This window comes from Emydura macquarii, unplaced genomic scaffold (genome assembly GCF_026122565.2).
Source record: "Emydura macquarii macquarii isolate MOO-44397 ecotype Brisbane River unplaced genomic scaffold, CSIRO-AGI_Emac_v2 contig_3451, whole genome shotgun sequence".
NCBI lineage: Eukaryota > Metazoa > Chordata > Testudines > Chelidae > Emydura > Emydura macquarii.
Genome location: NW_027133588.1, coordinates 3124842 through 3140866, shown reverse-complemented (window position 1 = coordinate 3140866; position 16025 = coordinate 3124842). Strand labels below are relative to the sequence as shown.

General features: G+C 38.9%; 1 protein-coding gene across 2 annotated transcripts in view; it reads right to left on the bottom strand.

Moving 5' to 3' along the window:
- Positions 1-14542, bottom strand: part of ETFA (electron transfer flavoprotein subunit alpha) — a 41059-nt gene extending 26517 nt beyond the window's left edge. For both annotated transcript variants that reach the window (XM_067534640.1, XM_067534641.1), the window contains exons 1-6: positions 14394-14542; positions 6452-6601; positions 4010-4091; positions 3805-3887; positions 2087-2186; positions 336-446 (exon numbers count right to left, since the gene is read on the bottom strand). In XM_067534640.1, coding sequence (XP_067390741.1) covers positions 336-446; positions 2087-2186; positions 3805-3887; positions 4010-4091; positions 6452-6601; positions 14394-14432 — 565 coding nt within the window. In that variant the 5' untranslated portion in view covers positions 14433-14542. The remainder of the gene's footprint in view (positions 1-335; positions 447-2086; positions 2187-3804; positions 3888-4009; positions 4092-6451; positions 6602-14393) is intronic.
- Positions 14543-16025: the final 1483 nt, after the last annotated feature.

Here is a 16025-nt window from a genome sequence, read left to right as displayed (position 1 = left end):
GTTTAACCAAGCTGGTTTTTAAAGCAATTTAAAATTAAACTGGTGCAATTTTAAAATATAAACAACTTGTAAGATTGTTGCAACACAGGACCAATAAGCAGGCATAGTGAGTGAAATAATTACGTGGTATTTAGACAGGTGCAATCAGAAGAGGAGAAAGGGTAGGTGGGCTGACAATACATATCTTTCCTTTCCTGGCAAAACTAAAAAGTACACGCTCTTAAGCGCAATACAAAGATAATAATTTGTTTACTTTAAGACATTTTCTGAACTCAAGTTATGCTTTGCACAAAACTAAAACCAAAAGATGACAATGTATCAAAGTAAACACCCACCTTTTTCTACATTAGCACTACCACCACTCACTGGTGCAGCTTCAAAAGAGGTTCCCCGTACAGAAAACACTTTTACTTTTTCATCACACTTCACAGTACACAGAGCATTTCCTAGGAAAGATATAATTTTGTAAAAACATAACAGTATCAGTGAGTCACAAGAAATAATAGTGCTTCTAACAGAAAATGCAATATAAAAATCACAAGATTGCAATTTTTGGGAGACGGTTTTAGGTCAGTAGTTCTCGACCAGGGATACATGTACCACTGGGGGTACGCAGAGGACTTCCAGGAGGTACATCAACCCATCTAGACACTTGCCTAGTTTTACAACAGGCTACATAAAAAGCACTAGCAAAGTCAGTACAAACTAAAATTTCATACAGACAATGACTTGTTTATACTGTTCTATATACTATACACTGAAATAATTGTAAGTACAATATTTATATTCCATTTGATTTATAATTATATGGTAAAAATGAGAAAGTAAGCAGTTTTTCAGTAAGTGTGCTGTGACACTTTTGTATTTTTATGTCTAATTTTGTAAACAAGTTGTTTTTAAGTGAGGTGAAACTTGGGGGCACACAAGACAAATCAGACTCCTGAAAGGTGTACAGTAGTCTAGAAAAGTTGAGAACCACTGTTTCAGGTCACCAAAATTAGAAAATCAGGAGGCTTAAAACTGCAATTTACAAATATTTTACGTTTCCTTCCTATCACACAGGATTTCAGAAACATGCCAGTAGGAAGAGAGTGTCTTTCCCTTTTCTGATCAAGGTAGCATGGTTGCATTCAAATGAGCACATTTAGGTACTTTTAATTTTCAAAGGTCAAGATTGTAAAACTGAAAACTTCATAACAGAATGTGAAAAGCCTACATTTCAGAACAGGCCTTTTAAACCAGTCACATGATTTGATCAACAAAAGAAAAATCAATGCCACTCCATCAAATGTTAAGTTTTGGGTATCTTCACTGACTAATCTTTCTCAACTGAAGGTATGGGAAACAGTGCAGGGGAAGGAAATGCTAGAATTCCAGCTACCCATAAAAAAAAAAATCTTAAACCTGTGAATTACAAGGAAGCAACTTAAAATACATTGCAATTCATCTATATTTGGATGTCGTATCTCAGACATAATACTACAATTCTCTCAAGATACTATGTAGGCTGAAGGAAATAAAATCCTGTTAAAATAAAATGTAAGAAACAGGCTAATGAGTTCATGTCTAAATTTAAAAAAATTAAAAACAGGATCATACAGACATTAGAGAACTAGATTGAAGCAAAGATTGCAAATAATTACTAAAGAAAGTCAATTAAATATTACAAATAATCAGATCAATGTCTACATAACTAAGAAAAATAACCTTATGGATATCTGAAATCAGAGCTAATGCTAGCCATATTAAATAAAGTCAGACAGTTATCAGAACGTCTTACATTCTGCAAAATCTGATCAGAAGTACATTAACAGAGAAATACAATACGTATGAAAAACATCACCAGTGATTGTTAATTAAAATGCTAGATCTGGTTTCTGAGCTGCAATCCTATAGTACCAGAGAAAATTCTGTGTGTTTTTACAAAAATCCCTTCTGTTTTCCAGTTTCATTCTTTGTTAATCATAGCAATTTAGGACCCTATCTTGAATTTGCTTAAGCATCCAAGTTATAGTAATGAAAGTTTTGGTAATAGAGATAAGCAGGATCTGGTCCTTATTGTACAGTACCATCTTGTATTGCTCACCTGCATAAATAGTTCTCACAAAAGTGTCAGGTGATTTAATCTCAATGATGTCAGATATAGGGGCAACATCAAGTTTAGCTGCCACTCTGGGAAGAAGATTCTAAAAAGTTAAATATGAGAAATTAGCAAAATCTTCTAACTGCTGACAGGCTGTATCCTGAATATGTAAGGAAAGTTAAAGTAAATCTGTTTGGCATACATACGGTAATTAAGAGAGTCAGTGCCCTAATTTTAACTTTTATATAATACTGCCTGTGTGAGGAGACACACAAAACTATAGGCTGCTAGTATGGTGACTCATGTAGCCTATGCGATCAAATGAAAGCCCATTATTGTAACAACATTAGAAATTTTATGAGACTTACAGTAAGTAAACCCTTAATTCAATATGCTGAATTATGATCCTTATTTGCTTTAATAGTTTAAAACTGAATATAGATGCCATTTACTCTTAAAATTGACAGTTAAGGATTGCTGGATTCTGACAAGAAATTTAAAAAATATATATATATTTAGAAGTTAGTTCCCAAATACCAAGAGTGAGGAACAAATCTGTACTTGAGCAGACAAAAAAAAAAGACACTGAAAATATTAAAGTGACAAAATTTAAGACAGAATTTTTTACAGTCAACTATATACTAAAAAAAGAATACTTCACATCCTCCCTGATGTTCTTCTGCTAGATTTAAAAACAAATCTTCTATGCAATAAGGAGAGCAAGGGTTAAGTTCCTCCTCCCGACATGGTACAACATGCACAAACTAAAGGGCACACTTATGGTACCTTTAATCATGTTAAGAAGTACTTTATTACAGAAACAGTTCCACCGAATTACTCCCATAGAAAAGCATTACTCAGTGTGAACAAAGGGGTCAGAATTAGACCTTAGAAGAATAGGCTCATCTTACAAACATCTTAGGACAAGAAAGCTGAAGCTACCATTTTTGGCCAGCTAAATACCAAGTCAGAGTTGCCAAGAAAATTTGCATTGGGACACAAAAGCATCTAAAGTTCTCTATGAATGAAACTAAAAACACGTATAAGGACTGATATTGATTGCAAGTGAAAGGTGATCTAAGGGAAGTCTAACTGAATTTCTGTACTCATGGAATGCTTATGTGAAAGACTGTCAGACTTTTACCACACCAGTTTTACTAGATTAGCTGTACTGTGGACCTGACAGGGTTGCTAATACTGAGGCTTTTGGGTCTGTTAAAGAGAGTACTTAAGAGTTCACACACAAAATAAAAAGTATTGAAAGCTGCACTCTCATTAAAAAAAGACAAAACTTGGAGTTACAGTTAGTATTATTCATGCACAATTTAATATTTTTTTATTCTAGTCTGAATTATTCCATAGACATATGTAAAAAAAAAAAAAACCAAAACAGTTCAATGCTAAAAAGGCATGTATGTTTTCCTTCTTCATAGATGCAAATCACACAACTAAATAGAAAGATGCTAATTTTTACTTTAAAGTAAAACAACAGCTACCATAGCTAACTTTTTATGGGATTCCTTTTTGTACTACTCTCTCTCTCTCTTTTGGAGGTATAATGATTTTAGATCTCTAGGTCCTATTTGTTTTTTTAAGCATGTCCAACATGGCTACAGAATATATTTAAAAGTCTTTCATGGATTTCTGACTCACTCTTATGTGTAATGGGCTCTTAACTTCTTACGTGAAACATATTTTTGGTGCATTTCTTATCTGCTTACCTTCCCAAAGGCAGATGCTCCAGCACAGATGTGTGTGTAATTAAACTGTTTTTGAGTTGCCAAAATCAATGGAGTCAGCTCCTCTGAGGAAAAATACATGTTACAGTTTATAACAGTCTCATTTATATTTTTCCATTATAGTTCTCATTGCTACAAATGACACCAGACTATTTTTGGTCAACAATTGTATACAAATAATGCTCACCTGGTAGAAATCCTTTGTATACATCATGCTGAGCCAGTAGAACTTTCGCAATGCCCTGTACTTTGCTGAGCTCTTGTGCTACCTATGATTATAAAAGTAATATTATTATTATTACTACATCAGCACCTAGAGGCCCAGTTGAGCTTATGGTCCCCATGGTGTTAGGCACTATGCAAACAAGTAGTAAGAGAGAGTCCCTACCAAAAGAGCTCACAATCTAAATAGACAGGACAAAGGCAGGAGTGAAACAGAAGCACAGATTTGCCCAATGTCACATAACAGGTCAGTAACAGAATTCCCTGGAACAGAACACAGGTCTCCGACCCCCGTCCAGTGCCTATCCACTACACTATGCTGCATCTCCAATATAAACACACCATTTTTGAATAAGACAAAAACTGCAAAAGAAACCAGCATCAGACATGTTGGCCTCATGTAAACAGAGTGCAATAACCTTATGTTATTATACTGGAACTACGGTTCTCAATAGGGTGGGACAGTGAGCCTTCAAATATTTCAGTAATAGTAGTAAAATTGAGGTGCCAAGCACCAGGTTACAATGCCATTCACTCAAATTTGACCCAACCACCTCTCCGTTTTGATGGAGAAGTGGTTGGGGCAAATTTGAGTGAATGGCATTGCAACCTGGCCACGGAGGGGCCTCCAAGTTAAAAATGGGGTCTGAATTTAAAAAGGTTTAGGAGAACCCCCACAAGATTCTAAACGTTTATAATAAAATCCTTTAAAAACAATTACTCTTAAAAACAATCAGGATGCTGTTTTAGCTGATTTTATCTAATTATTCAAGAGCTTAATCCTACTTCCTCTGAAATCAATGAGTTTTGCCAATTTATTTAAATGACATAGGTCCTATGTTACAAGTGCAAAGGAAAACAAGTGAAGATGTTACAGTCTTCTTGTTAATTACAGCAGAAATCCTTTGTACTGAAGTCTGACACTATTAGCTGTTGAACTGCTATAGAGTTACTGGTTTCAGATGTGTACTTATGTTTTGTTATATTATATGCACAGAAGCGAAGTTTAAGTTACAAAAGGGTTGTTGCAAATCAGACTGAGGGAGACTGAGAAAACTGCATTGAGACACTTGCCCTGCCCCAACCAGCACTACTTCCCTGCTTTCCTGAACACTACTTTTATCCCCCAAACAACAAAACAAGGGGTGTAAGAGGGAAAACCATAGTGGCTACTACAGAACAGTTATTTATGTATTGACTTTTTCATCCCACCTGTACACATTCTTACAACTTTAAAAAGAAAGTTCGCCTTACAGGCAGTATTGTATTCTAAAATAACTTGGGTCATCAACACACAAAACACTTGGAGTATTAAAAGATAAAATTTCACCAATTACTTTTTAGTTATGAATGCAAAAAGCCTCCAAAATAAAGGAGTGCAAATGGGGGCGCTACAAAATGTGAACCAACAGATTTTTCTGAAACTTGGTAAATATTTACTCCTGGTCGCAGGTCCTGAATGCCAGGTTTTAAATTTAGAATTAATCTTTACAGTCTAGTTATAATCCCTTCTCCTGAGATTTGTGAATGGAGAGGATGCCACAACGTTAATGACATTAATGGCATTTGCCATGTGTCTGGTCCTCTACCGAAGATAATCACTACAAGAAAAACAATTCAGCACTAACTCAGTTTAATTTTACACATTACCAGACATGATCATCATCACTTCTACGGTCCTTTTACAGTTACAGTGTACTGACATGTAGGGATCAGTGCTAAAAAGGATATTCTTAAAATCCTTAGTGACAATGTAACAAAACTAGTCTAAGACTGATGATGATCCAAGCAACAGTCCTGGCAAGCACACAAGGCAGGCATCAGTTCTCTAAAAGCATGCTACACAATGAAGTCAGCAAACACTAACAATTTAAAAGTCATACACTGTAAACAAATCTCTATGTTAGCAATGCCTTTGATTAACAACAGTGAGATTTTTAAAAGTTCTATTTGTCAACCTTTATGCTCTGTTTACTTTTTGCAGTTTTCAGAGTCTGGACAATAAAAGTCAATGAGTTTAGCTTTCAGATTCTTAGTGCTGTAATATCTGGATTTCAAACTTTACAGGGAAATATTTGTTTTAGAATAGCTATTTTAACTGGAATTTTAAGATTTCTATTAGCCTTGTGATTTAGAAGAACTTCTTGTTTTGTTTTAAAAAACAGAATTTAAGTTGACAGAGTCCCTTTTCATATTGTCACTTATTTTAAAAAAAACATATGCATATTTGCAGTTTAGAAGAGCAATAGTTTAAATGCAGGACATTTCCTTGGGACTCATGACCACTGGCATAGCTCCTCCTGGTTCGACATCATTCAAACTGACCCAAGTCTTGTTTGTTATTGCTTAATTATAGTCATTACTTTGGTTAAACATGTCTGGACAGAAAAATAATCAGTTTTCTTACCTTGTCACAGTTGGTACCAGCTACTAAACAAGATACTTCACCTCCAAGCCGCTTTGCTGCGGAGATAGCATTTAGTGTAATGGGTGAAAGAGACTCATTTGTGTGTTCAGCTATTACCAACGTACTCTGAAATCGCTGGAGCAATGAGGCCTTAAAAAAAGAGAGAGAAAAAACACTAAATGTTGATGGAACAAACAATATTTTATAGTATTTTACAGAGACCACATAATACCTTACAGAAAGCATTTCACTTGTGCAAAACTACATTAACCAGTAACACTGAACAAAACAACTGAACTAACTTAGGCATTTTTAATAAAGCACTTTGAAGGTATCTGGCACTAAGCAAGTGCCAATCTTCTTAACCTCAGCCTATTTACTGCATAGCAGTTTTGAGATATGCTTTGATAGGAAGATATTGGTCAGGACTAGGGATAACAATTTGATTAGTTAGATTTTTAGGTCAATTGATCAGCCTGGTTAAATGCCTTAAATGGTTTGTTGAGCATATGGAAGTAATTTAAGAGTTTGGATGGTTGTAGGATGAAATCCACAAGGGAAAGGAATCAGGAGACAATGCTATAAAGCAAGCAGATAATTACTTGCTTGAAAGAAATATATTTTTTCAAACAAGGCTTTCACTAAAATTCTAGGGAAAGAACCTGCATTTATTTAATTTTTTAAAAAATACTGTATTCTTACTTTGCCTTTATTATAGCTGTCAGGAATTGGGAAAACAATTTAACAATTAGAGCCGTAGGCAGGTTTGCAGACTAAAGAAAAACAACAGATAAGTCTATTGGACTGTATATTACTTAGATTCAAGTCTGATATTTTATTTTAAAATGTTCAACCCTTTTCTGACCATTCAAACAATATTCCATCAGAGTCCAATAAGGCTACTTAAAATAATCACTTGACCAACCTACCTACCATATTCTAATCATTCATTAGAACTAATTCTGTAGCACTTCACAAATCAAAACAAAATTGCAAAAACAGGAAGAGGATCAAACTGAAAGGAAACAGAACTATTCTAATGTTGTTACTTTGTTTCAGTATGTCCCAGGTGGCAATGAAATGCCAGGAATGCATTACTCTTGTAATGCTAGTATTGCAAAAATAAGTTAACTCTTTTCAACCCTAATAAATTGGTCAACCTAAATGTAACATGTTTCAGGACTCATGTTACTGACAGAGTTCCACTGTTACATGAGTTTTTTGTTTGGTTGGTTGGGGGTTTTTTTTTTTTGTTTTTTGTTTTTTTTGGGGGGGGGGGGGAGGGGAGAGATGGGGAATTATTTCTTTTTAACGTGGCTAGGCAAAAAATGTTAAGGCACCCCTAGAACTGAAACCCTAAAACAGGCAAATATATTAATTCAAAATAAATTATGTGCCCCAAAATGGACAGTTTTCCATTTAAATTAAAAAAAGATTATTTTAGAAGACCTGAGAGCTAGAATTCCCAATACAAACCTCAATCATGCAAAGACTTATCAACATCTTCAACTTCACACTGTGTGAGCAGTCCCGGATCTTCAGTGGAACTACACACAGTACATAAAGTTAACCATGTGAATAAGTCTTTGCAGGATCAAAGCCATAATTTGTAATCTTGATCTGAGTAAAATAGATTCTTGTAAAAATACTTTGCATTTCACCTTACATATTTAAGAATGGCTGTTACAATTTAAGATTTTAACATTATTTCAAATGACTTACCAATTAAACTATTTATGAACAATATCAGACACTATATTTTTATTTATGTTTCATACATCATTTGCCATAAAAAGTTATGAGATTTTAGTCATTATTTGAGATTAAATCCATGCTTTTGTGGCAAAAAGCCCATTTCCTACAATTTATAGTCCTGTCATAGGGGAAATTGGGCTGTGTCCCTGAAAGATTCTGATGTTTTTAAATTTTCATTGGGATTTGCAGACTCTTTAAAGACATGCTCAATAAGAGTTAGTTTGTGTGCATTTTAAAAACACACATTTAATTCTAACTATATATTTAATTATTGTTCCCCCTGAAATAGGTACTGCATCACCAGAGCAGCTTTTTGTCATTCTGTCAACTGATTCTAGTGTCAAAATTGGAAAGAATTTCTCTTTTAGTCAAAAAGAGTAATGGATTATGCCTGAGCACTATGGATATATTGTACCATGAATCAGACCTTACATCTAATTTGATGACACCAAATTTTTAAGTATGTGGGCACACAAAGCTTGAAGGTCTCCCTGTGCCTGAGCATAAGCTAACTGAACAGAATACTAAAAACAGAGCAAAGAAAAAGCCAAACCCTTAGAAACTAGCTCTTAGGCAAAGATCCTGAAGAAGAAAACATTCATAACTACATTTGAAATTACACACACACACTTTTAAAACAGGCAACACACACTAATACTTCAGTTTGGTTTGATTACAGGCTGTTTATCATATAAGAAGTTAAGAAAACCAAGCACTGGCCACTCACAAATGGTATACAAAATCACAGGACAAACTATTACAGGTAGTCCTTTTGATTAACTACATGGACTGGCTTCCCTATAGAGTGCATTTTTTTTTCAACTGCACTGTTTTCCAAAGGATTTAAGCCATGATATATTTAAATCTCTCCCTATCTATCAACACATAAGCCTGTATAGCAACCACATAAGATAGCAACCAGGTATTTCCTGCAAACCTAGTGCCACATAGCCCCTAGAGGACACATGCACCAAGAGGATCCTCCAAGATCTTTGTTACTTCAGTGCTTCTCAAACTTATTTGATCACACGTCCCCTTCGTGTCTGGAGTAGTTTACCACCCCACCACCCCCCACCCACAATTACATATACCAATAAAAAAACATGATGCAACGCTCACTAAATATGAAAAGTAGCAAGGTATTGATTGAAACAGAGCCCATGATCCATTGTAATAAGAGCAAAAGCAAAACTGCCCTGGAAATCGATGCTTGCAATTAAATGTGCACACCGCATCATAGCAAATGGATTAAAATAAGATGGCAACAACTTTGTATAATGCTATGCAAGCTTAACAGAAATCCGTTCAAATACACAGCACCATCTTGAGTCCAATGCACAGTGCCAGCCGAGGACTTGATCTGTCTGGAGGGATCACCTTGGCTAGTTATTCATGGCAGTGGGTAAAATGTGTGCAGTAAGTTTTTTTTCCTAAAGCTTCTCATGCCCCCCCTCAGAATACACTCCATGCCCCCTCGGGGTGGTGGTGGTGGTGGTTGGGGGGGGGGGGACACACGGACGGGACGGACACCCTCCAGTTTGAGAACCTCTGCACTACTGCTCAAGAAGTAATACCGCTGTGCTGACAGGTGCAGGAGAAGAAGCTGCAGGGGGCCAAAAGGTGGTGTAAAGATACAAGAGCTACAGTGAGTTTTAGATATGAACCTTCTCTTTTATGTTAACATTCCCCCTGCTAATATCCTCAACAAGCTGAATTAACTCCACACAGTGGAGTTCTCTTTCCCATCCCCTCAGAGGGGAACCCACAAGTTTTAGGAAGTAAAATACAAGAGGTGATTACACAAGACAAATGCCATGTCTATGCATCCAGCTGCACTGCTGCAGTACATCTGGTGAAGATGTTCTATGCCAATGGGAGAGAGTTTGCCAATTGGCATAAAAAAACCCATGTTCGTGAGCAGCAGAGGCTATGTCAGTGGGATAGTGCTGTGCACATGAGCGCTTATGTTGGTATAATTTATGTCACTCAGGGAGATGCTTTATTAACACCCTTGAGCGACATGTCATGCCAACACAGGCTGTAGTACAGACCTCGCCAAAAGCACTCAACCACTGCCACCACTTCACCATGGAAATTCATTATTAAATTGCTATTTCTTTTAGATTTTTAGGTTTGTATTCTTTAGGTTTGTTTTAGTCTATGAAGTTAAGTACCATTTATTATTTTGGTGCTTTTCACACAGTGAATGCTGTAATTTAAAAAACAAAACAAAAAACTGTTAAGTGGGTATAACATATACTCACATAGTTTTGCAATGTTTATGACCTATAATGCTATTGTAAACTCTTAGAAATCTTAGCCATGTTCCTCTGTAATTACTATATAATAAGGGTTTGGCTGCCTGTGGATCAATCAGCTTCCTAGCCAAAGTTTTCAATGGGTGTTTTTAATTCTGGCTGATGTAAAGGTAATTTCTTTCGAACATTAAAGACCTTTGCACTCTGACCAATTGAAAACTAATCATTTCAAGTGACATACTGTAGCGCTCAGGTCATCTTTCAGAAAACCTATTTATGTGAATGACCATCTCAGGCAAAAACAGAATGGCTATTGAGGATGCAGTGGAGAGTAAAATAAAGACCATGGGCAGATTTTCAGATATACCATGCACCCGAAACTTGCACCAAAGTCAACAAGAACTGAAAATGCTCAAGGTGCTGAAAATCAAGCCATACAGTAAAAGAAGTAAAGGCACAGCAAGAATAGATTCTGACAATCACGGAAAAAAAAGTTTAGTGAAAGACTACTAGATTTATTAGAAAAAAAAATATCGAACACCAGTCTGCTAGGCATGGAGAAAAAATAAAAATTAGATTTACATTGTCTTTCATCCAAGGATCTCAAATATATCTTTATAAAAAGGTGGGAAATATTACAGAATGTATAGATATGTTGAGTCCAAAACAGATCTAAGAAGATCTAAGATCTTTTGTGCAGTTAAAAAAAAGTTATTGAAACCTAAAAAAAGGACAACAGCTTTTACTGATATTTAAGGCCATGACAGAGTTGGAAGCAGCATAAAAATAGTGAACTAACATCCAAAATATTTTTCTCCTCAAATATCACCCCATCACAGAGAGAGAACTAGTAGGTTTTTATGCATGACCATTTAGGTAAAAATAATACTGAGTGTTTGCATATTTGTAAAACTTTAAAAACCTGAATCAAAAGGAAAATTTCAAAAGAGGGAAGGCAAGAAACCTTTTCCTCAATTTTATCCACATAACCAGAAGTGTTATTATTTTAACTCACCAACATATGCCCTGGATATGAAGTATGCATAGAACAATGTTTTATGAAGTTATTAGGGCACCAATTTAAGACAAAAACTAATAGAGTCATTGGAACACTAACATCATATAGAGCTCCTAAAACCAATGTGCCTTATCTAGAATGCAGCTTATCAATGTATTGAGCCATCTCTATTTACATGTAGAAGAGGAAGCAGGGAGTTTTACTTGTATTTTCTGTAGCACACATTAGAAATCAACTGGCTCCAGATATAAACCCTGTGGCTACCCAATTTTAGTTAGTTTCTTCTCCCATTACCTTCTTTTCTAGATGAAGAAATCTGCAAGCATCTAAATAAGAGCTCCACTGAAATGTATGGCATATCTCAATTATTTTTTTCACTTTTCCAACAAGATACCCGAACTTGAAGCAGACAACTCTGTTAATCTAATTTAAGACTATGGCCCAGTTTAAAATGGAGAAACTACAGATTAAGATGATAAAGATATCCTAATTGGTAAAAGTAGATCAATAAAAGTTGCGTTAAGCAGAAAATTATCTTCTAGAATGCCTGAAATTGGCTGTTTCCCTGATTTTTAAGATAATCAAACCTAGGTGATATAAAAAGATGAGGGAAATGTGTTTTACTTCCAATGGAAATTCCAGGATTTTAGTATAGACAGAAAGTCACCAATATTTGCAAATTCCTTCTCACCATCCACATGGCCTTACAAAACTTAACTGAAATCAACTGGGCACAACTCCATTGCAATCAGTGAAGTCGCATCCATTTGCGACAGTGGTGAATTTGGTCTTTTACATCTGTTTAATTTCAACTGAACTGCAGAACAAATAGGTTATACCTTATACCTGTAAAGCAGGCCAGTGCAGCTACCTCTGCAGTAGGCAAGTTGATGCTCCTGGTTCCTTGTCATTGTTTTGTGCTCTTATTTACAAAGCCATTTATACTGTACATTTAAATATGATCCTCATCACAGCTGATATCAACAGGTTTCCTCCATTAAAATTTCCTGTGCCGCCTCTTTGCTGCACAGGATAAATATTTTGAAGTTACTAGTTTCCTTCTCTCTTTATAAATGTTCCCTATTTAAAAATCCGCTGGGAAGAGAGAATTCAAGAGTCTGACCTTGTGTTTCCCATTTTGTGGAACTTGGAACTGTAAACTGGTCATTATAAGAAATGATTATTATTTCTATTACAATAACACCCAAAACAACCAAGGGGCTATAGACATATTGGAAAAGATCATCCCTGTCCTAAAGAACCTTTAATATCAACACACAAAAAATCACAAACAAATTGGTCAGGATGACATTACCTTTTAAAAAAACAGTGAAACCAACATGACACAGCCTATCCACTGCCCCTCTACTAAACCACTATTTGTTACTGACAAAATTCATTGACATATCCATAGTATTAATACTTTGCACTTCCATTGCATTTATCATTTGAGGATACCCAAGGACTTTACAAATTAAACTTGTCATATTTTACCAAAAAGAATACTTAGATAGGTGGCGTGTAAGTAACTTGCTTAAATGTCCTTCCCCCTACAGCATAACAGATTAGATAATATATGTAGGAAGACTCCTTCACCCACCCACGCCAAGTAACCCTGAGTATTCACCTAATTATAAAGTTTCGCAACACAGAAGCCTGAACACAAAGTATGATACATCAGAAAGTAAATAGCCTGCTACGGCCTAACATATAAAAGTGATCAGATCCCACCTTTACATGCATGCCTGCCAGTTAAATTACTTTAAGATCAATCCTGCAAAGCAATATGTGCATTCAACTGCCACTGCAGATGCAGTCAATTAGAGCTGAGGGCACTCAGAACCAAGATTCACTCTCTGCTTTGCTGTGGTACTAAGGCATAGTCCCATTCTCTGCCTATTTTATCACCACAAATCTGGGTAAGCCTCTGCTTGATACACACATGACCTTTTATGAACTCTTAAAAAGATCCAGTCACTAAAACCAAGAGTCTTTTACAGCTGCTGTAAATTTATTTTCTTTCATCAGTGTGCTATGCAAGGTCTTTCTCACTGAAAATAAGTGTCAGGGATTCCCGCCTGCAGTAAGTGCAGGCCAGGACAACTTTTTAAGCTTTAGTTATTAGACTAATGTCTTATTTCACATAAGCCATTATTTGAAGCGAAACAAGGGGTCTATGGATATGTGTTTTTAAGAGCTTGTCCAGGGTGCCCAGAGTATGCGATAGACACGGTTTTGCATAATGCAACATACATTCCAACAAACCAACCTCCTGCTCTGCCTCTTTTCCTCACTTGTTCTTTTAAATGACGATTAAAACTGAACAACAGCATCGCTTGTTCTCCAAGCCCACCACGGGCAAGAGAAGACGTCACAAGCTCAGCTGGCAGCCAAGCAGACTGCGTTGTCAGACAGGAGGGAAAGTTTTCTAACTGCACGGGAACTACAGGCAAGGGAACAGGTTTCCCGGCCCGCCGGGGGAGGGTTTGAGAACGGGTCGGACGAAGGCCCGGCTGGGACGGTCGGGATGTACCTGGCCCTGCCCCAGCGCAGGGGGTGGGCTAGGTGCCCTCCCGAGCTCCCTCCAGCCGCTGCGTGCCGTGGGGCAGGCTGGGGCTGGGACCGGGACCGGGGGCAGGCGCGGCCCTGGCTCCGGGTGACCTTTGGCCCAAGTCGGGACGCAGCCGGCCCAGCCCGGCCCTAACTGCGGGGCCGCGTCAGGCAGCGCCCGGGGCTCCCCAGGGCGGAGAGCGGCGGGGGAAGGCGGCGCTGCGGCGGGGCCGGCCGTGCGGGGCCCCGGGAAGGGCTCCCAAGGGGAAGGTAGCTCCCTCCGCCCGGCGCTGACAGGGCGCCCCACTCCCTGCGGAACGGCTCCCGGCCGCCGCGCCACGCCACGCCACGCCGCACTCACCGCCCGCCTCAGGGGCCGAAGCCCGACCGTCCGCAACATGGCGACTCCCTCCGGGACCCTCGCCCCGCGCCGCGCCAGCAGCACCTGAGCGTCGAGACGGCGGCGGCGATCTCGCGAGAGCGACGAAGGGACTAGCCCGCGACTTCAGATCCTGCCCTCGCCCCCCATTGGCCAGTGCGCGCAGCCAATCAGAGGAGGGGGGAAGCTCCTCGAGCTGTAGCGCGTTTTGGGGGTGCCGGTCGGGCCGGCGCGTGCGGGTCGGGAGGGGGACTCGCCGCGCGCCGCCCCGCCCCGCAGCGCCGCGCGCCGCCCGGCAGCACAGAGATCCCATTCCGCGGCGGGGCGGCACCGCGCTCCCGTTCGCGGGCGGGGAAGTCGGCAGAACTAGACCTGGGCCCCAGCCGGGACCCCGGATTTGGACCCACGGGCACAACGTGCGGCCTGGCCCGCTCTAGTCAGCGCTCAGGTCTGCCCGCAGCGAAGCGTAAAACGTGACTCTCGCACGAGCCTGTGACCTGCCAAACCTCCTTCCAGCATCAGGGTCATTTAGCAACTTCAGCTCCCCACTGTTCCCCTGGGTACAGCCCAGCCGGGAGAGCAGAGACCAGATCCAAATGAGCTCAGCGTCGCATCTGTCCAAACAAATCACAGCTGAGCGGGGCATGCCCACACTGGCCCTGGATGGAAACGGCAGGGAAGGATTAGGTTGGTGTTAATAGCCAAATGTTTATGGTTTTGATCTTAAGCACCCCTAGAAACTTTTCTTATTTTTACGTGCTTCACACGCACACACTTCCACGGTTGCTAATGCACGCTTCAAAACTAGCCAGAAACTGTTACAGGCAGAGACAGAGATGATCTAACAAACATTTCTGGCATCTGCAGCAGTATCATATAATATACATGTATGCCAATTCCACCCTGAAGGGTCTAAATATGGTTCCCAGGCATCACTTAGGAAAGGAACCAAAGAGGATGTCCTTTGTGCTAATGTTGGAGAAGAAAGCTATACACTTAATGGACTGGGCTCACAAGCCAAGAATGGAAAGACTGGGATAGACTCATCCAGCAATAGAACAAAAACCATACTGTCTATGACAGGATCCAGATGGTCTTGAGGACAAATGGACAACCAACTAGATAATAGTGAGGAATAATGGTAAACATTATATCCCCCACCCCCTTGACCAGATTTAATTAAAAAAAGGTGCATGACATGATAAAAAAATCTGAATCCATTTCCCTGGAATTTCTTTTATTCATGTGTTTGTTTTTGCCAAGAGTTAGACAAAGTATTTAAAGAGGAATAACACCCCTGGAAGTGAAGTTATATAGACACGTATCCAGAATTAGGCCGAAATTCTTCCACCTTGTACAAAACCAAAGTAAACAGGAAGAGGAAATCCTCTAGGCCAGGGTAGCCTATGGAGCTGCTATTGAAGTCTGTGGGCACCGACCACCTCCACAGTCAATGCAGAGTATAATCAATGTATTCACATTGATAGTCCCACCCATGCCCCAAACTCATAGCCAATTACTATGAATAGGACATCTGTGGCGCATTGCTCCAGAGAGCACAGGAGTGTCCAGACTCTCCTCAACTGCTGCTGGTCCTGTTCCACTGCCCTGCAC